Source organism: Pseudoliparis swirei, chromosome 6 (genome assembly GCF_029220125.1).
Source record: "Pseudoliparis swirei isolate HS2019 ecotype Mariana Trench chromosome 6, NWPU_hadal_v1, whole genome shotgun sequence".
NCBI lineage: Eukaryota > Metazoa > Chordata > Actinopteri > Perciformes > Liparidae > Pseudoliparis > Pseudoliparis swirei.
In genome coordinates, this window is record NC_079393.1 from 27,932,968 (window position 1) to 27,953,642 (window position 20,675).

At 48.4% G+C, this 20,675-nt stretch overlaps 1 protein-coding gene across 2 annotated transcripts in view; it reads left to right on the top strand.

Annotated features, from left to right (window-relative positions):
* znrf1 (zinc and ring finger 1) overlaps nt 1-20,675 on the top strand; it is a 51,534-nt gene that overhangs the window by 25,648 nt on the left and 5,211 nt on the right. For both annotated transcript variants that reach the window (XM_056415981.1, XM_056415982.1), the window contains exons 2-3: nt 4,533-4,628; nt 19,519-19,624. In XM_056415981.1, the coding sequence (XP_056271956.1) occupies nt 4,533-4,628; nt 19,519-19,624 (202 nt within the window). The remainder of the gene's footprint in view (nt 1-4,532; nt 4,629-19,518; nt 19,625-20,675) is intronic.

The following is a 20,675-nucleotide window of genomic DNA, read 5'->3' on the forward strand; positions in this document are numbered from 1 at the left end:
ATTACACGCACACACGGACAAGCCGCTACATACTCGGCCACATTTTTCTTCATGGATGGCCACCAGAAACGTTGTTGAATCCTGAACATTGTTCTTGCTACTCCCGGATGGCACGAAAGCACAGATGAGTGAGCCCAGTGGATGACCTTGGAGTGAAGAGCCTCAGGAACAAACAGCAGATTGTTGGGACACTCGCTAGGCGCTGGATTCATGACATTTGCCTCTTTAACGTCTGACTCACTTGCCAGGAAAAGGCTCCGATCACCCGGTTAAGTGGAAGGATGGTCTTGGGCTCTACCGCAAGTGGTTCGGGATCGTAAAGACGAGACAAAGCATCGGGTTTTTATTCTGAGACCGGGACGAAAAGAGAGTGTGAAGTTGAATCTACTAAAGAAAAGTGTCCACCTGGCCTGACGGGAGTTGAGACGCTTAGCCTTTCTTATATATTCTAGATTCTTGTGATCTGTCCAGACTAAAACGGTTGCTCTGCACCCTCTAGCCAGTGTCTCCATTCCTCGAGGGCAGCTTTACAGCTAACAATTCCTTGTTTCCCACATCATAATTCCGCTCTGCCGTTGTCAACTTCGCGACAGGTAAGCACATGGATGCATCTTGTTGTCTTCTGCAGAACGTTGAGACAGTACTCCTCCAATTCCCTCATTGGAAGCATCCACCTCGACCATAAACTGGCGCTGGGGATCTGGAATGGTGAGTATGGGAGCTGATGTGAATCTATCTCTGAGAAGTTTGAAAGCAAGATCCGCCTGCTGCGTCCACTTGAAGGAACCTTAGGAGAAGTCAGAACATGCAGAGGAGCAGCAACAGAACTGAAATTCCTAATAAACTTCCTATAGAAGTTAGCAAATCCTAGGAACTGCTGAACCTTTTTCCTGGAGTCTGGTGTGGGCCACTGGGATACTGCACTGACTTTTGCAGGATCCATTTGGATATGATTAGGTGAGACTATGTATCCTAAGAAAGACACCTCTTCTGTGTGGAACTCGCACTTCTCTGCTTTGACATATAGCTGATTATCCAGTAGTTTCTGCAAAACTTGGCGGACATGGTTAACATGAGATTTAGCGTCTGGGGAGAAAATCAGTATGTCATCCAGATACACAAACACTGAAATATTCAAGAATTCCCAAAACCTCATTCACAAAAGCTTGAAAAACAGCCGGTGCATTGCACAGTCCAAAAGGCATTACCAAGTACTCATAGTGACCATTCTGAGTGTTGAATCCAGTCTTCCACTCATCCCTTGTTTTATTCTAACCAAGTGATATGCATTTCTTAAATCCAACTTGGTGAATATCTTGGCCGTTGAAGCAGTTCAAAAGCAGATGACATGAGTGGCAGAGGATAGCGGTTCTTCACCGTAATGTCATTTAGTGGACTGTAGTCTATGCAAGGTCTCAGAGACCCGTCTTTCTTTCCCACAAAGAATCCCGCTCCCGCTGGAGACGATGAAGGACGGATAATCCCTGATTTGAGTGAAGAGGAGATGTATTCATCCATTGCTGTTCTCTCAGGTCTCGAAATCGAGTAAAGTCTCCCCTTGGGAATGGGGCTCGGTAAGAGATCAATGGGACAGTCAAAATCTCGGTGAGGAGGTAGCGACAAGGCTTTAGACTTGTTAAACGCTTCTTTTAAATCATGGTAACAGGAAGGTACCTTGTGTAGATCAGGATAGTCAGGGTGATCTATAATGATCCTACTAGAGTCTGTTGGTGCATTAACAGGTTGCAGTTTACACCTGCCCTTACAATCCTCTCCCCAGTCTATAACTTTCCTGAAGGCCAGTCTATGTGAGGATTGTGGATCTTCAGCCAAAACCCCAAAATAATCGGGTGCTGAGTCGACTCAAAAATATGAAATTGCATGCTCTCGGTATGGTCCTTATTTATAGTAATCCGTATGGGCTCAGTGCAATGGGTAACTGTGAACAACAAGCGGCCGTCTAAGGCACTGGCACTAACAGGATGAGATAGCGGGACAGTCTTTATTTTTAGCTGTTTGACTAGGCCCCAGTCTATAAGGCTTTCGTCAGCCCCTGAGTCTATTAACACACCCTGGTCAATGGTCTGATTGTTAATACAAATGTCTACCTGAGTAACAGGTCGAGGAGGGAAGTCTGCGGAAACTTGCTCACCAGCGCCTCCTTTGACTGGTGAGCACGATCTTTCCCGGGCATGAAGCGAGTTGATGACCCGGCTGGCCGCAGTAGAAACAGCAACCCTCCCGTGAGAGCGCTGCCTCTCCTCCAGAGAAAGCCTGGTTCTTCCAAGCTGCATGGGTTCACCGGAGTCATTCGGAAGTGTAGTCCTCTGATGGTCCGGTAACATGAGCTGGAAATCCTCCGCTGGCGGCGCGACCCTCCGAGGCGAATTCTGGAAGCTGGGAATAACATCTCGGTTGCGTCGACGCTCCTCTCTCTTTCGAAGACGGTTGCTCGATCCGGATGGCCACAGCGATGAGGGATTCCAGATCCCGGGTGTCTCCAGTGGAGCCAGCTGGTCCTTTATCGGTTCGAAAGTCCTGTCATGAAGGCGTCACGAAGAGCCGGAACATTCCATCCGCTGTCCGCTGCTGCTGTACGAAACTCGATGGCATAATCAACCACCTGACGGTTGAGCTGACGTATTTGAAACAGTCTTCTGCTGGCCTCCGTAGCAGGCGATGAGTGGTCAAAATGCGCCTCATAGTCTCTATGAAATCGGCCAATGAGTAACATAGTTCGGTGTCTCTAGACCATTCTGCAGTAGCCCAGGCTGCAGCTCTTCCCGTTAAATGAGACACAATAAACGCCACTTTACCATGCTCAGATAAAAAGCTGCTGGGTTGTGTTGAAAATGCAGATCACACTGTACCAGAAAGGCTCTGCACGAAGAGTCTCCGGAAAATCTCTCCGGAAGAGCCAGCCGTAACGGGAGGAAACAGCCTGACCTGGGTCGTCAGCTGGAGTATTGACAGGCAAATTCTCAGCTGTGGATGACGTCACCAGAGGAGCAGTCTGTTGATGAGTGAAAAATTATTCATTTGGGCAACCAGTTGTTGCATCTGTGTAGATAATTCTTCCTGAACCCGGCCTGGCGTCCTCTCAGCTCTTGTATTTCCGGCTGACTTTGTCCAGTTTTTCCTCGTGATGAAAAATCGTCACGCCCTGTACCGACAGGCGGTGTGAAGCGTTCTTGGTCGGCTGGGTCCATAATGTGGTCAGTTCGTTCTGTTCTGAGCTCAGACACTTAGGAAGTAGGACCCAATTGCACGACCGGAGACAGAGATAAAGTATTTGTAAGTACTTTATTTTTCGGTTCTGCAGTGAACAAAATGAAAGCGCTCACGTGGTGAGGATCAAAACTTTTGAAGTGCACAACATAACCCGACCTGATCATGGCACATGACCAGACACACTGACAAGCAACACTGGGAGACAGGGGAATTTAAGCACATGGTAACAAGACACAGGTGGGACCAATCAGGGGCGGGGCTGACACTGATGAGCATAGGAGACAGGTGTGATGACAGGTGAAAACAATCAGGAAGCCTGGAATGAGAGAAAGCGAACATAAATGACATGAACCTCTCTAGCATATCTGTCGGTGCACAACAGTTAGTGCCTTTTAACATCTAAACAGAGCAACACATTCAAACCGTGTTGGGACTCAAAGGGGGGACTGTTCCTTTAAATCACGGTGTCCACGCCCACTTTGTCATGGTCGGTCGTAAGATGGGCCCCGGGGCCCCGGAGAGAGGAAGCAGCAACACGTCAGCGTCCTGCTGACGGCTGATTCATCACCAGAGCTCCAGACTCATCATCATCATCATTAATGTGTCCCATCAGCTTCATCTCTGAGACATTCACCTTCCTCCCATGAAAAGACATCAAACTAAATACCCTTTGTATATATATATATATATATATATAGATGAAAAGACATCGAACAAAATGCCCTTTGTATATATATATACATATATATATACATATATATATGTTTATATATGTATGTATATATATATGTATATATGAAAAGACATCGAACAAAATGCCCTTTGTATATATATATATATATATATATATATAGATAGATCTATATATTTACAGAAATAAATATAATATATATATATGAAAAGACATCTAACATATATATACATACAGTATATATATTTATATACATGTATATATATTGGAAAAGACATGCCCTTTGTATATATATATAATATATAGATATCTCTCTCTCTATATACATACAGATATATCTGCATGTACAGTAGATATACAGTACATGCATGTATATGAAAAGACATCTAACAAAATGTTCTTTGTATGTATATGTAAATATATATATATGTATATACAGTATATATTTATAAATATATATATATATATATGCTTTGTAATAATGTTATAGGCTGTCAGCTGGGTGAAGAGCACAGATCATGATGCAGCTTTTAGTCATATTTTTACAAGACATCATGTATTTATTATCATTATTAGGTATTTATGTGACTGTCCTCTGTATCTCTTCTAGGATTCAAGTGTCCTGTCTGCTCCAAGTCGGTGGCGTCCAATGAGATGGAAGTTCACTTCATCATGTGTCTAAGCAAACCCCGCCTCTCCTACAACGGTAAGGACGGCTCCGGTCTCGCCCTGCAGGTCTTTGTCTTCACGCCGTGGAATATGAAAGAGCTGCTGTGCTCATTACATATTCATGAGGGGGTGGGCGTGTCCTTTGGCCCAAGTCCTCCTGATGACGCTGCTGTGCTCTTTACATATTCATGAGGAGGTGGGCGTGTCCTTGGGCCCAAGTCCTCCTGATGACGCTGCTGTGCTCATTACATATTCATGAGGAGGTGGGCGTGTCCTTGGGCCAAAGTCCTCCTGATGACGCTGCTGTGCTCATTACATATTCATGAGGAGGTGAGCGTGTCCTTGGGTCAAAGACCTCCTGACAACGATGCTGCTGTGCTCATTACATATTCATGAGGAGGTGGGCGTGTCCTTGGGTCAAAGTCCTCCTGATGACGCTGCTGTGCTCATTACATATTCATGAGGGGGTGGGCGTGTCCTTCGGCCAAAGTCCTCCTGATGACGCTGCTGTGCTATTTACATATTCATGAGGGGGTGGGCGTGTCCTTCGGCCCAAGTCCTCCTGATGACGCTGCTGTGCTCATTACATATTCATGAGGCGGTGGGCGTGTCCTTCGGCCCAAGTCCTCCTGATGACGCTGCTGTACTATTTACAGATTCATGAGGAGGTGGGCGTGTCCTTGGGGCAAATACCTCCTGATGACGCTTCTGTGCTCTTTACATATTCATGAGGAGGTGGGCGTGTCCTCGTGTCAAAGACCTCCTGACAATGACGCTTCTGTGCTCATTACATATTCAAGAGGAGGTGGGCGTGTCCTTGGGTCAAAGACCTCCTGACAATGATGCTGCTGTGCTCATTACATATTCATGAGGGGGTGGGCGTGTCCTTCGGCCCAAGTCCTCCTGATGACGCTTCTGTGCTCGTTACATATTCATGAGGGGGTGGGCGTGTCATTCGGCCAAAGTCCTCCTGATGACGCTGCTGTGCTCATTACATATTCATGAGGAGGTGGGCGTGTCCTTGGGGCAAATACCTCCTGATGACGCTTCTGTGCTCTTTACATATTCATGAGGAGGTGGGCGTGTCCTTGTGTCAAAGAACTCCTGACGACGCTGCTGTGCTCATTACATATTCAAGAGGAGGTGGGCGTGTCCTTGGGCCCAAGTACTCCTGATGACGCTGCTGTGCTCATTACATATTCATGAGGAGGTGGGCGTGTCCTTGGGGCAAATACCTCCTGATGACGCTTCTGTGCTCATTACATATTCAAGAGGAGGTGGGCGTGTCCTTGGGCCAAAGTCCTCCTGATGACGCTGCTGTGAACTTTACATATTCATGAGCTGAAAGAACTCTGCACATTAATACAAACATTTCAGATTATTTTTCATCTGTAGGTCAGGAGAGCTCACCTGACTAAAGGTCAGGAGAGCTCACCTGACTAAAGGTCAGGAGAGCTCACCTGTCCGACTGGTCCAGTTATGTGACGCCTGGGTAAACCAGTAAGAGTTCACCACCCAGTGCTGCTCACTGTTTCCCAAGCCGAGCTCTAAAAGTCCCCAAGTCCTCCCTCCAGAGCCCCGCCCCCAAAATCATCATTACGAATGTAAACAACCAACATGGCTGCTGTTAGCACTCACAGCTGATAGCGAGCAGCTGGTGGAGGACTGTGGGGTCAAGCAATGAGTGAATGCAGGTAGACAGGCAGGTAGGAAGACAGACATGAAGACAGGTAGGTAGACAGGTATGAAGGAAGACAGGTAGGAAGACAGGTAGTAAGACAGAGAGGAAGACAGGTAGGAAGACAGGTAGGAAGACAGGTATGAAGGAAGACAGGTAGGAAGACAGGTAGGAAGACAGGTAGCAAGACAGAGAGGAAGACAGGTAGGAAGACAGGTAGCAAGACAGAGAGGAAGACAGGTAGGTAGACAGAGAGGAAGACAGGTAGGAAGACAGAGAGGAAGACAGGTAGGAAAACAGGTAGCAAGACAGAGAGGAAGACAGGTAGGTAGACAGGTAGCAAGACAGAGAGGAAGACAGGTAGGAAGACAGAGAGGAAGACAGGTAGGTAGATAGGTAGGAAGACAGGTAGGAAGACAGGTAGGAAGACAGGTAGCAAGACAGAGAGGAAGACAGGTAGGAAGACAGGTAGCAAGACAGAGAGGAAGACAGGTAGGTAGACAGAGAGGAAGACAGGTAGGAAGACAGAGAGGAAGACAGGTAGGAAGACAGGTAGCAAGACAGAGAGGAAGACAGGTAGGTAGACAGGTAGCAAGACAGAGAGGAAGACAGGTAGGTAGACAGAGAGGAAGACAGGTAGGTAGACAGAGAGGAAGACAGGTAGGAAGACAGGTAGCAAGACAGAGAGGAAGACAGGTAGGAAGACAGGTAGCAAGACAGAGAGGAAGACAGGTAGGTAGACAGGTAGCAAGACAGAGAGGAAGACAGGTAGGTAGACAGGTAGCAAGACAGAGAGGAAGACAGGTAGGTAGACAGAGAGGAAGACAGGTAGGTAGACAGAGAGGAAGACAGGTAGGAAGACAGAGAGGAAGACAGGTAGGAAGACAGGTAGGAAGACAGAGAGGAAGACAGGTAGGAAGACAGGTAGGAAGACAGAGAGGAAGACAGGTAGGAAGACAGAGAGGAAGACAGGTAGGTAGATAGGTATGAAGGAAGACAGGTAGGAAGACAGGTAGGAAGACAGAGAGGAAGACAGGTAGGAAGACAGGTAGGAAGACAGGTAGGAAGGAAGACAGGAAGGAAGACAGGTAGGAAGACAGGTAGGAAGGAAGACAGGAAGGAAGACAGGTAGGAAGACAGGTAGGTGGACAGAGAAGAAGACAGGTAGGTAGACAGGTAGGTAGACAGAGAAGAAGACAGGTAGGTAGACAGGTATGAAGGAAGACAGGTAGGTAGATAAATAAACTTCCCACCGCAGCTTTACGTAGAATATCGATACGTTCTTAGTTGTTATGAACCGTTGTTCTAGAAGCCCACAGATTAACGTTACAAGTGTTTGATCTTTAAGGTGACGGTCAGGTGACCCATGAGAGCTGACCGCCTGATCTTCTCTGGGCTTTGACCACGATGTGAAGGGAGACGGCTGAGAGTCAGGAGGGGGGGGGGGGGGCTAGCCATCACACAGGAGGAAACAATGAGGGCGGGGCTAGCCATCACACAGGAGGAAACAATGAGGAACAAAACAATCACAGGGACAGGAAGTGCAGGGAGACAGAGGAGACGAGAGACAGGGACTTAAAAATAAAACAGGAAACAAGACACAAAAACTCATCATGAAAACTTCTGCTTTGATTGCTACGACGCTGAGGGATTATTCGTGGTTCCCAGAGGATGAACTCGGCTCCCTCAGAAGGACGAGGAACCGGCCGAGCGTCTTCATCTCCGTGCCCAATGCTCCGTAAGCGATGCTCAGCTTCACAAAGCTCCCAACGGGGAGAACACGTCTCATTCTAATGGCCCATTTATCTCCAACCGCCTGCTCGACGGACTCAGAACGGACCAATCAGAGACGGATGCTCCCACGAAGAATGGCAGCATCCGTCCCGTCAGCAAGAGGCCCGTGGTTAGGGTTAGGCCGAAGACAGTCATGACCTTCGCATTGAGAATGCGTAAGGTTATGTTTTGATCGCCGTGTATTTATTTATTTATTTATTTGTATGCGTGTTACTCGCATAACTCAAAAAGTATTAAACCGAATCGCATGAAATTGGGTGGGATGATTGGTTATTATCCGGGGACCATTTGATTAGATTTGGGGATAGATCGGGTCAAAGGTCAAGGTCATGAAAAGGTCAAAATCTTCTTTTTACCATAGCCGGTCAATTTTTATCCAATTGGCATGCAGCTAATGCCAACATGTTCATAATTCAATGCCCAATCTTGTGATATGCGACGGTATGCGCTCTACCGAGGGCACGTTCTAGTTAGGATATGTGATGCCACTATCGAGCGACCAAGCGCCAGACGCCGCTGCTGGCTTCCTGTTTCCAACCAACAGTTGGACAGAGGAAGGAGGAGGAGGACAGAGGAGGAGGAGGAGGACAGAGGAAGGAGGAGGAGGACAGAGGGAGGAGGAGGACAGAGGAAGGAGGAGGAGGACAGAGGAGGAGGAGGACAGAGGGAGGAGGACAGAGGGAGGAGGAGGACAGAGGAAGGAGGACAGAGGAAGGAGGAGGAGGACAGAGGGAGGAGGAGGACAGAGGGAGGAGGAGGAGGACAGAGGGAGGAGGAGGACAGAGGAAGGAGGAGGAGGAGGACAGAGGACAGAGGAAGGAGGACAGAGGGGAGGTGGAGGAGGACAGAGGGAGGAGGAGGAGGACAGAGGGAGGAGGAGGAGGACAGAGGAAGGAGGAGGAGGAGGACAGAGGAGGACAGAGGAGGTGGAGGAGGACAGAGGGAGGAGGAGGAGGACAGAGGAAGGAGGACAGAGGAAGGAGGAGGACAGAGGGAGGAGGAGGAGGACAGAGGAAGGAGGAGGACAGAGGGAGGAGGAGGAGGACAGAGGAAGGAGGAGGAGGACAGAGGGAGGAGGAGGACAGAGGAAGGAGGAGGAGGAGGACAGAGGGAGGAGGAGGACAGAGGAAGGAGGAGGAGGAGGACAGAGGGAGGAGGAGGAGGACAGAGGAAGGAGGAGGAGGACAGAGGGGAGGTGGAGGAGGACAGAGGGAGGAGGAGGAGGACAGAGGGAGGAGGAGGAGGACAGAGGAAGGAGGAGGAGGACAGAGGGAGGAGGAGGAGGACAGAGGGAGGAGGACAGAGGAGGAGGAGGAGGACAGAGGGAGGAGGAGGACAAGAGGAGGAGGAGGACAGAGGAGGAGGAGGAGGACATGAGGAGGAGGAGGAGGACAGAGGAGGAGGAGGACAGAGGGAGGAGGAGGACAGAGGGAGGAGGAGGAGGACAGAGGGAGGAGGAGGAGGACAGAGGAAGGAGGAGGAGGAGGACAGAGGGAGGAGGAGGAGGACAGAGGGAGGAGGAGGACAGAGGGAGGAGGAGGAGGACAGAGGGAGGAGGAGGAGGACAGAGGGAGGAGGAGGACAGAGGGAGGAGGAGGAGGACAGAGGGGAGGTGGGAGTGTGTGAGGAACTAAGCTGATGTGTAGTCAGAGCAGATGTTTCCTGTCTCCTCTCCTCATCTGCCCCTTCTTCTATCCATCTCTCTATCTCTCTATCTCTCTATCTATCATATATCTATACATCTATCTTTCTATCTATCCATCCATCCAGCTATCTATCTATCTATCTGTCTGTCTGTCTCTATCCATCCATCCATCTCTCGTTCTATCCATCTCTCTCTCTCTCCGTATCCATCTCTCTTTCGTTAGCTTCCACATGATGACGCTATCTTTACACAGTGGAACCAGAAGGCTTCTAATTCATCCTCAAACTTGTGTGTGTGACTGTGTGTGTGTCTGTGTGTGTGTGTGTGTGTCTGTGTGTGTGTCTGTGTGTGAGTGTGTGTGTCTGTGTGTCTGTCTGTGTGTGTGTGTGTGTGTCTGTGTGTGTCTGTGTGTGTGTGTGTGTGTGTGTGTGTGTGTGTGTGTCTGTGTCTGTGTGTGTGTCTGTGTGTGTCTGTGTGTGTCTGTGTGTGTGTGTGTGTGTGTGTGTGTGTGTGTGTCTGTGTGTGTGTGTGTGTGTCTGTGTGTGTGTGTCTGTGTGTGTGTGTCTGTGTGTGTGTGTGTGTCTGTGTGTGTGTGTGTGTGTCTGTGTGTGTGTGTGTGTGTGTGTGTGTCTGTGTGTCTATGTGTGTGTGTCTGTGTGTGTGTGTCTGTGTGTGTCTGTGTGTGTGTCTGTGTCTGTGTGTGTGTGTCTGTGTGTGTCTGTGTCTGTGTGTGTGTGTGTGTGTCTGTGTGTGTGTGTCTGTGTGTCTCTGTGTGTGTGTCTGTGTATGTGTGTGTGTGTCTGTGTAAAAAGTCTCTGGTGTGTGTGTGTGTGTGTCTGTGTGTGTGTGTCTGTGTGTGTGTGTGTGGATGATGTGCTGGCGGGGATGCCGGTGAGTGTGTGATCTGTCTAGAGGAGCTGCAGCAAGGGGACACCATCGCCAGACTGCCGTGCCTCTGCATCTACCATAAAAGGTGACACACTCACACACACACACCACACACACCACACAACACACTCACACACACATTTGAATCACTGCCCCTATGTAAATGTGCACTTCTTCTAATTAAATCCACATTCCTGGAGGACGGGCCGCTGTCGTGTTCAGCTTATTTCCTCATTTACTCCCAATAATAATAATAGTCGATATTTGAATAGTTTGTCCATTATCCATACCCTCTCCATGTCAGAACCAGCAGCTTTCTAATGTTTTCGGGTTCCATCATCAACATATGACATCAAGGTTACAGCTGATAGAAGTCAGCTGCAGAGGGATGAACACGACCCACAGTGTGAAGAAGGAAATGAATCCTTTAAGCTCCAATCTGTCAACGCGGAGCATCAATGATGCAACAGGAGTTCATTGACACGAGCCTAAAAGAGCTCAACATGGTCCATAAATGTTGAACTTCTCCTTTATTTCCATGTAAACGTACCTTTATGAGTCCTCACATTCACACTTTATCAACTTACTTCGTAATTCATACTTCTAGTGCGTTGGGCCCGGTTGTGTTTCCCTCATGTGAGATGTGTTCACTGTCTCTACAGCTATTGATGACAGTAATCTGCATTAATAACAGCATCAGCAGACATATCATATCTAGTCTGTGTCAATGTTCATCGTTTGATTTAATATAATCCAGTTATCTAAAAGATTTGCATCACAACGTATGATCAATGTCAGAATGAGACGTTTCACTTCCTATAGAAGTCAAACGCGTTCCTCTTCTACAGGAACGTGAAACACTGCGTTCAGATCAAAGGGTGTTCCTCAAGTACACATCGCTTTCTTTGATTTGATGATTCAAACCTTTATTGAAGCAGCTGAATCCCATTGAGATGAAACATCTCTTTTTGGAGGTGACCTGGGCCAGACCGTCAGCAACATGAGAAACACGGAGTGACAAACCAGAAACACAGAGTGAGAGACACTAGGAGTGAAGAGACAGTGACGTCACAGAGAGGATTGAGGGAACATGGGGCTGTTTGGGCCCCGCCTCCTTTTAAAGACGCAGTGATGTATCTGTAGTTTTACATGGAGATCATTATCGGTTATTGGAGGGTCCCACATTCAAACGACGAGTTCACTACGAGGAGGAAAGATGAGAAGGAAGAGAAGGAAGTGAAGCTGTGTTTCACCTCATGACCTCATAACCTCTGTGTGCTGACCTGGTGTGTGAGTAACTCCTGGTGGGTCTCACTCCTGGTGGGACTAACTCCTGGTGTGTGACTAACTCCTGGTGTGTGACTAACTCCTGGTGGGACTAACTCCTGGTGGGACTAACTCCTGGTGTGTGACTAACTCCTGGTGTGTGACTAACTCCTGGTGGGACTAACTCCTGGTGCGTACTAACTCCTGGTGTGTACTAACTCCTGGTGTGTGACTAACTCCTGGTGTGTGACTAACTCCTGGTGGGACTAACTCCTGGTGGGTCTAACTCCTGGTGCATACTAACTCCTGGTGTGTACTAACTCCTGGTGTGTGACTAACTCCTGGTGTGTGACTAACTCCTGGTGTGTGACTAACTCCTGGTGGGACTAACTCCTGGTGTGACTAACTCCTGGTGTGTGACTAACTCCTGGTGGGACTAACTCCTGGTGGGACTAACTCCTGGTGGGACTAACTCCTGGTGGGTCTAACTCCTGGTGCATACTAACTCCTGGTGTGTACTAACTCCTGGTGTGTGACTAACTCCTGGTGGGACTAACTCCTGGTGGGACTAACTCCTGGTGTGTACTAACTCCTGGTGTGTGACTAACTCCTGGTGTGTGACTAACTCCTAGTGTGTGACTAACTCCTAGTGTGTGACTAACTCCTGGTGGAACTAACTCCTGGTGTGACTAACTCCTGGTGTGACTAACTCCTGGTGTGTACTAACTCCTGGTGTGTGACTAACTCCTGGTGTGTGACTAACTCCTGGTGGGACTAACTCCTGGTGTGTACTAACTCCTGGTGTGTGACTAACTCCTAGTGTGTGACTAACTCCTGGTGTGTGACTAACTCCTGGTGGGACTAACTCCTGGTGCGTACTAACTCCTGGTGTGTACTAACTCCTGGTGTGTGACTAACTCCTGGCGTGACTAACTCCTGGTGTGTACTAACTCCTGGTGTGTGACTAACTCCTGGTGTGACTAACTCTTGGTGTGTGACTAACTCCTGGTGTGACTAACTCTTGGTGTATGACTAACTCCGGGTGTGTACTAACTCCTGGTGTGTACTAACTCCTGGTGTGTGACTAAATCCTGGTGTGACTAACTCCTGATACATACTAACTCCTGGTGGGACTAACTCCTGGTGTGTGACTAACTCCTGTTGTGACTAACTCCTGGTGTGTACTAACTCCTGGTGTGTGACTAACTCCTGGTGTGTGACTAACTCCTGATGTGGACTAACTCCTGGTGTGTGACTAACTCCTGGTGTGTACTAACTCCTGGTGTGTGACTAACTCCTGGTGTGTGACTAACTCCTGGTGTGACTAACTCCTGATGTGTACTAACTCCTGGTGTGTACTAACTCCTGGTGTGTGACTAACTCCTGGTGGGACTAACTCCTGGTGTGTGACTAACTCCTGGTGTGTACTAACTCCTGGTGTGTACTAACTCCTGGTGTGGGACTAACTCCTGGTGTGTGACTAACTCCTGGTGTGTGACTAACTCCTGATGTGACTAACTCCTGGTGTGTACTAACTCCTGGTGTGTGACTAACTCCTGGTGTGTGACTAACTCCTGGTGTGACTAACTCCTGGTGTGTACTAACTCCTGGTGTGTGACTAACTCCTGGTGTGTACTAACTGCCGGTGTTTGTACTAACTCCTGGTGTGACTAACTCCTGGTGTGTACTAACTCCCGGTGTTTGTACTAACTCTTGGTGTGGACTAACTCCTGATGTGTACTAACTCCCGGTGTTTGTACTAACTCTTGGTGTGGACTAACTCCTGGTGTGACTGACTCCTGGTGTGACTAACTCCTGGTGTGTGAGTAACTCCTGGTGTGTACTAACTCCTGGTGTGACTAACTCCTGGTGTGTGACTAACTCCTGGTGCGTACTAACTCCTGGTGGGACTAACTCCTGGTGCGTACTAACTCCTGGTCTGTGTGCCTGCAGCTGTATAGACTCGTGGTTTGAGATCAATCGGTCCTGCCCCGAGCACCCCTCTGACTGACGGAGCCCCAGGCCTGATCCAGGTGAGGAAACCGGTTTCCGACTTGGTCCACTTCCTGTCTGTCCTCCCCTGGTGGGCGTGGTCAATGGACCTGCTCCAGTCTTCTGACCACTCAAAGCACTTGAACACAACATCATTCACCGATTCACACCCTGATGGGAGGAGCCAGGTGCTCATCAGGGCTAACTAACAGCCACACAGCTGCGGGGGACATGTTGGGGTTAAGTGCCTTGCTCAAGGACACATCGACATGGGCTAATGGAGCCGGGGATCGAACCGCAAATCCTCGGATGGAAAGACGACCCTGCTGTGTACATGATTGTCATGTTAACCTGTCGTCCCCCATCTGTCCCTCCTCCTCTCGTTGTCCCCCGTCTGTCCCTCCTCTCCTCTCGTTGTCCCCCGTCTGTCCCTCCTCTCCTCTTGTTGTCCCCCGTCTGTCCCTCCTCTCCTCTTTTGCTGGAAGGAGGGAGGAGGAGGACAGAGGGAGGAGGAGGAGGACAGAGGGAGGAGGACAGAGGAGGAGGACAGAGGGAGGAGGAGGACAGAGGAAGGAGGAGGAGGAAGAGGAGGAGGACAGAGGGAGGAGGAGGAGGACAGAGGAAGGAGGAGGAGGAGGAGGACAGAGGGAGGAGGAGGACAGAGGAAGGAGGAGGAGGACAGAGGGAGGAGGAGGAGGACAGAGGAAGGAGGACAGAGGAAGGAGGACAGAGGAGTGAGGAGTGTGAGACAGGAGGACTACTGATGGTCAGTCAGAGCAGATGTTTCCTGTCTCCTCTCCTCATCTGCCCCTTCTTGATCCAATTCAATTAGCAATTCAGTTATTTGTATAGCCCATTCACAAATTACAAATTTGTCTCGAGTGCTTTACAATCTGTACACATAGACATCCCTGCCCCAAAACCTCACATCGGACCAGGAAAACTCCCAAATAACCCTTCAGGGGAAAAAAGGAAGAAACCTGGAGGAGAGCAACAGAGGATCCCTCCTAGGATGGACAGATGCAATAGATGTAATGTGTACAGAAGGACAGATTTAGAGTTAAAATACATTCAATGAATATGACAGAGTGTATGAATAGTTCATAGTAGGCATATTCCACGATGGAGACCTCCACGATCCATCAGGCAGATGGCGGTGGGGAGGAGGAGTGGGCGGAGTCTCAACAGGACAGTGGCGTAGTCATGAGCAGGAATTCCACGACCCAGACGATCCATCAGGCAGATAGGATTATGCCGCTCATAGGGTCCGATGACCCCATGAGACGAAAGTCAAAAGGACTTCCGGGAGAAAGCAGAGTTAGTAACGTGTGATTGAGAGATGAAAATTCATCCTTAAGGAGAGAAAAAGAGGAGATAGGTACTCAGTGCATCCTAAACGTCCCCGGCAGCTATAAGCCTATAGCAGCAGACCAAGGGGCTGGACCAGGGCAAACCTGATTCAGCCCTAACTATAAGCTCTGTCAAAGAGGAAGGTCTTAAGTCTACTCTTAAACGAGGTGACTGTGTCTGCCTCCCGGACTGAAATTGGAAGCTGGTTCCATAAAGAGGAGCTTGATAACTAAAGGCTCTGGCTCCCATTCTACTTTTAAGACTCTAGGAACTACAAGTAGTCCCGCATTTAGTGGCGAGCTCCTAGTGGGCAATATGGTACGACAAGCTCCTTAAGATATGATGGAGCATCACCAATCAAGGCTTTGTAGGTTAAGAAGAATTTTAAAAGTGATTCTTGATTTTACTGGGAGCCAGTGCAGAGCAGCTAGTGCAGGAGTGATGTGATCTCTTTCTTAGTTTTAGTGAGAACACGATCTGCAGCATTCTGGATCAACTGTAGGGACCTAAGAGATTTATTAGAGCAGCCTGCTAATAAGGAGTTGCAGTAATCCAGTCTCAAGAACGAGCTGCGGAAACCAATTTTCTGCATCTTTTGAGACAAGATGTGCCTGATTTTGAAATATTACGCAGATGAAAGAATGCAGTCCTTGAGATTTGCTTTACGTGGAGTTAAAGGACAAGTCCGATCAAAGATAACGCCAAGATTCTTTACAGTGGTGTTGGATGCCAGGGCAATGCCGCTACAGAATCCACATCACCAGATAATTGATCTCTGAGGTGCTCAGGGCCGATTAAAATTACTTGGTTTTGTCTGAGTTTAACATCAGAAGTTGCAGGTCATCCATGTTTTATGTCTTTAAGACATGCTTGAATTTTACAGAGTGGTCTGCTCTGGTTTTACGATAAATATAGTTGAGTGTCATCTGCATAACAATGAAAGTTTATGGAGTGTTTCCTGATAATATTGCCCAAAGGAAGCATGTATAAGGTAAATAAAATTGGTCCAAGCACAGAACCTTGTGGAACTCCGTGATTAACGTTGGTGGTTATCGGGCCATCGCTACATACAAACTGAGATCGATCTGATAAATAGGATTTAAACCAAATTAGTGCCGTGCCTGAAATGCCAATCGACTGCTCCAGTCTCTGTAACAGGATGTCATGGTCAATGGTGTCGAATGCAGCACTAAGGTCTAACAAGACCAGGACAGAGAAGAGTCCTTTATCTGCTGCCATTAAGAGGTCATTTGTAATTTTCACCAGTGCCGTCGGTGCTGTGGTGTTTTCTAAATCCTGATTGAAATTTCTCAAATAAACTATTATGATGTAGAAAGTCGACAACTGATTTGCACCACTTTCTCAAGGATCTTGGAGAGGAAGGGAGGTTAGAGATCGGTCTGTAGTTAGCCAATACCTCTGGATCCAGAGTGGGCTTCTTCAGGAGTGGTTTAATAACAGCCACCTTGAAGGAGTGTGGACTGGCCTGTTAGCAGAGACACATTGATAATATCTAATAGAGAGCCCAATTAAAGGCAAAACGTCTTTAAGCAGCCTCCCGGGATGGGGTCCAAGAGACAGGTAGCGTTTCAAGTAGAAACCGTTGAAAATAATTGGTCACGGTTGATAGGAGAAAATCCTCCAAATATACACCAGGGCATACAGCGTTTCAAGGCCATTCCACTTGAGGACAGATTGGCACTGGTTATGGGCAAGAGATTATTAATCTTGTCCCTAATAGTTAAAATCTTTTCATTAAAGAAGTTCATAAAGTCATTACCACTAAGGTTTATAGGAATGCTCGGCTCCACAGAGCTGTGACTCTCTGTCAGCCTGGCTACAGTGCTGAAGAGAAACCTGGGTTGTTTTATTTTTTCTATTATTGATGAGTAATAGGCTGCTCTGGCATTACGGAGGGCCTTCTTATATGTTTTAAGACTATGATATATCTATCATATATCTATACATCTATCTTTCTATCTATCCATCCATCCAGCTATCTATCTATCTGTCTGTCTGTCTGTCTCTACCTCATCTCTCTCGTTTCCCATCTCTCCTCCTCTATCCATTTCCCCGTTAGTCCACATGATGACGCTATCTTTACACTGGAACCAGAAGGCTTCTAATTCATCCTCAAACTGTCTGTGTCCTGTGTTGTCCCCGTTGTCGTCTTGTGTTGTTGTCCCGTGTGTGTCCCTCTTCCTCTGTGTGTGTGTGTGTCTTGTGCCTCCTGTGTGTGTGTCCGTGTGTGTCCTCCTCTCCTCTGTTGTCCCTTGTTGTCCTCTGTGTCTGCTGTTGTCCTGTGTGCTGTCCTGCTGTCCTCTATGTGTCCCTGGTGTGTCCCTCCTGTCCTTGTTGTCCCCTTGCTGTCCCTCCTCTTTCCGTGTCCCATCTGTCCCTCCTTCTCTTGTTGTCCCCTGCTGTCCTCCTCTCCTTGGTTGTCCCCCTCTGTCCTTCTCCTGCTCTTGTCCCGTCTGTCCCTCCTCTTCTTGTTGTCCCTCTGTCCTTTCCTCTCTCTCTTGTCCCCATCTGTCCCTCTCTCTCTTGTTGTCCCCGTCTGTCCTCTCTCCTCCCGTGTCCCATTGTCTCCTCTCCTCTTGTTGTCCCCGTCTGTCCCTCTTCCTCTGTCTGTCCCTGTCTGTCCCTCCTCTCTCTTGTTGTCCCCTCTGTCCCTCCTCTCCTCCGTTGTCCCCATCTGTCCCTCCTCTCCTCCGTTGTCCCCATCTGTCCCTCCTCTCTCTGTTGTCCCCGTCTGTCCCTCCTCTCCTCCCGTTGTCCCCTGTCTGTCCCTCCTCTCCTCTCGTTGTCCCCCGTCTGTCCCTCCTCTCTCCTGTCCCCCGTCTGTCCCTCCTCTCCTCTCGTTGTCCCCCGTCTGTCCCTCCTCTCCTCTTGTTGTCCCCCATCTGTCCCTCCTCTCCTCCCGTTGTCCCCCATCTGTCCCTCCTCTCCTCCCGTTGTCCCCCGTCTGTCCCTCCTCTCCTCCCGTTGTCCCCCATCTGTCCCTCCTCGCCTCTCGTTGTCCCCCATCTGTCCCTCCTCGCCTCCCGTCTGTCCCTCCTCTCCTCTCGTTGTCCCCTGTCTGTCCCTCCTCTCCTCCCGTTGTCCCCTGTCTGTCCCTCCTCGCCTCTCGTTGTCCCCCATCTGTCCCTCCTCTCCTCCCGTTGTCCCCTTGTCCCTGTGCCCTCCTCCCTCCTCCCGTTGTCCCTAAAATCTTTTTCATTAAAGTAGTTCATAAAGTCATTACCACTAAGGTTTATAGGAATGCTCGGCTCCACAGAGCTGTGACTCTCTGTCAGCCTGGCTACAGTGCTGAAGAGAAACCTGGGCTGTTTTTATTTTTTTCATTATTGATGAGTAATAGGTTGCCTGGCACACGGAGGGCCTTCTTATATGTTTTAAGACTATGATATATCTATCATATATCTATACATCTATCTTTCTATCTATCCATCCATCCAGCTATCTATCTATCTGTCTGTCTGTCTGTCTCTATCCATCCATCCATCTCTCGTTCTATCCATCTCTCTCTCTCTCCGTATCCATCTCTCTTTCGTTAGCTTCCACATGATGACGCTATCTTTACACAGTGGAACCAGAAGGCTTCTAATTCATCCTCAAACTTGTGTGTGTGTGACTGTGTGTGTGTGTCTGTGTGTGTGTGTGTGTGTCTGTGTGTGTGTGTGTGTGTGTGTGTGTCTGTGTGTGTGTCTGTGTGTGTGTGTGTCTGTGTGTGTGTGTCTGTGTGTGTCTGTGTGTGTGTGTGTGTGTCTGTGTGTGTCTGTGTGTGTGTGTGTGTGTGTGTCTGTGTGTGTGTGTGTGTGTGTGTGTCTGTGTGTGTGTCTGTGTGTGTGTCTGTGTGTGTGTGTGTGTGTCTGTGTGTGTGTGTGTCTGTGTGTGTGTGTGTGTGTGTGTGTGTGTGTGTGTCTGTGTGTGTCTGTGTGTGTGTCTGTGTGTGTCTGTGTGTGTGTGTGTGTGTGTGTCTGTGTGTCTGTGTGTGTGTCTGTGTGTGTGTGTGTGTGTCTGTGTGTGTGTGTGTGTGTCTGTGTGTGTCTGTGTCTGTGTGTGTGTGTGTCTGTGTGTGTGTGTCTGTGTGTGTGTGTGTGTCTGTGTGTGTGTGTGTCTGTGTGTGTGTGTGTGTGTCTGTGTGTGTGTGTGTGTGTCTGTGTGTGTGTGTCTCTGTGTGTGTGTCTGTGTGTGTGTGTGTCTGTGTGTGTGTGTGTGTGTCTCTGTGTGTGTGTCTGTGTGTGTCTGTGTGTGTGTGTCTGTGTGTCTCTGTGTGTCTGTGTGTGTCTGTCTGTGTGTGTGTGTGTGTAGATGATGTGCTGGCGAGGGATGCCGGTGAGTGTGTGATCTGTCTAGAGGAGCTGCAGCAAGGGGACACCATCGCCAGACTGCCGTGCCTCTGCATCTACCATAAAAGGTGACACACACACACACTCACACACACACACACACACACACACACACACACACACACATTTGAATCACTGCCCCTATGTAAATGTGCACTTCTTCTAATTAAATCCACATTCCTGGAGGACGGGCCGCTGTCGGTGTTCAGCTTATTTCACTCATTTACTCCCAATAATAATAATAGTCGATATTTGAATAGTTTGTCCGTATCCATACCCTCTCCATGTCAGAACCAGCAGCTTTCTAATGTTTCCGGGGTTCCATCATCAACATATGACAACAAGGTTACAGCTGATAGAAGTCAGCTGCAGAGGGATGAACACGACCCACAGTGTGAAGAAGGAAATGAATCCTTTAAGCTCCAATCTGTCAACGCGGAGCATCAATGATGCAACAGGAGTTCATTGACACGAGCCTAAAAGAGCTCAACATGGTCCATAAATGTTGAACTTCTCCTTTATTTCCATGTAAACGTACCTTTATGAGTCCTCACATTCACACTTTATCAACTTACTTCGTAATTCATACTTCTAGTGCGTTGGGCCCGGTTGTGTTTCCCTCATGTGAGATGTGTTTACTGTCTCTACAGCTATTGATGACAGTAATCTGCATTAATAACAGCATCAGCAGACATATCATATCTAGTCTGTGTCAATGTTCATCGTTTGATTTAATATAATCCAGTTATCTAAAAGATTTGCATCACAACGTATGATCAATGTCAGAATGAGACGTTTCACTTCCTATAGAAGTCAAACGCGTTCCTCTTCTACAGGAACGTGAAACACTGCGTTCAGATCAAAGGGTGTTCCTCAAGTACACATCGCTTTCTTTGATTTGATGATTCAAACCTTTATTGAAGCAGCTGAATCCCATTGAGATGAAACATCTCTTTTTGGAGGGTGACCTGGACGAGACCGTCAGCAACATGAGAAACACGGAGTGACAAACCAGAAACACAGAGTGAGAGACACTAGGAGTGAAGAGACAGTGACGTCACAGAGAGGATTGAGGGAACATGGGGCTGTTTGGGGCCCCGCCTCCTTTTAAAGACGCAG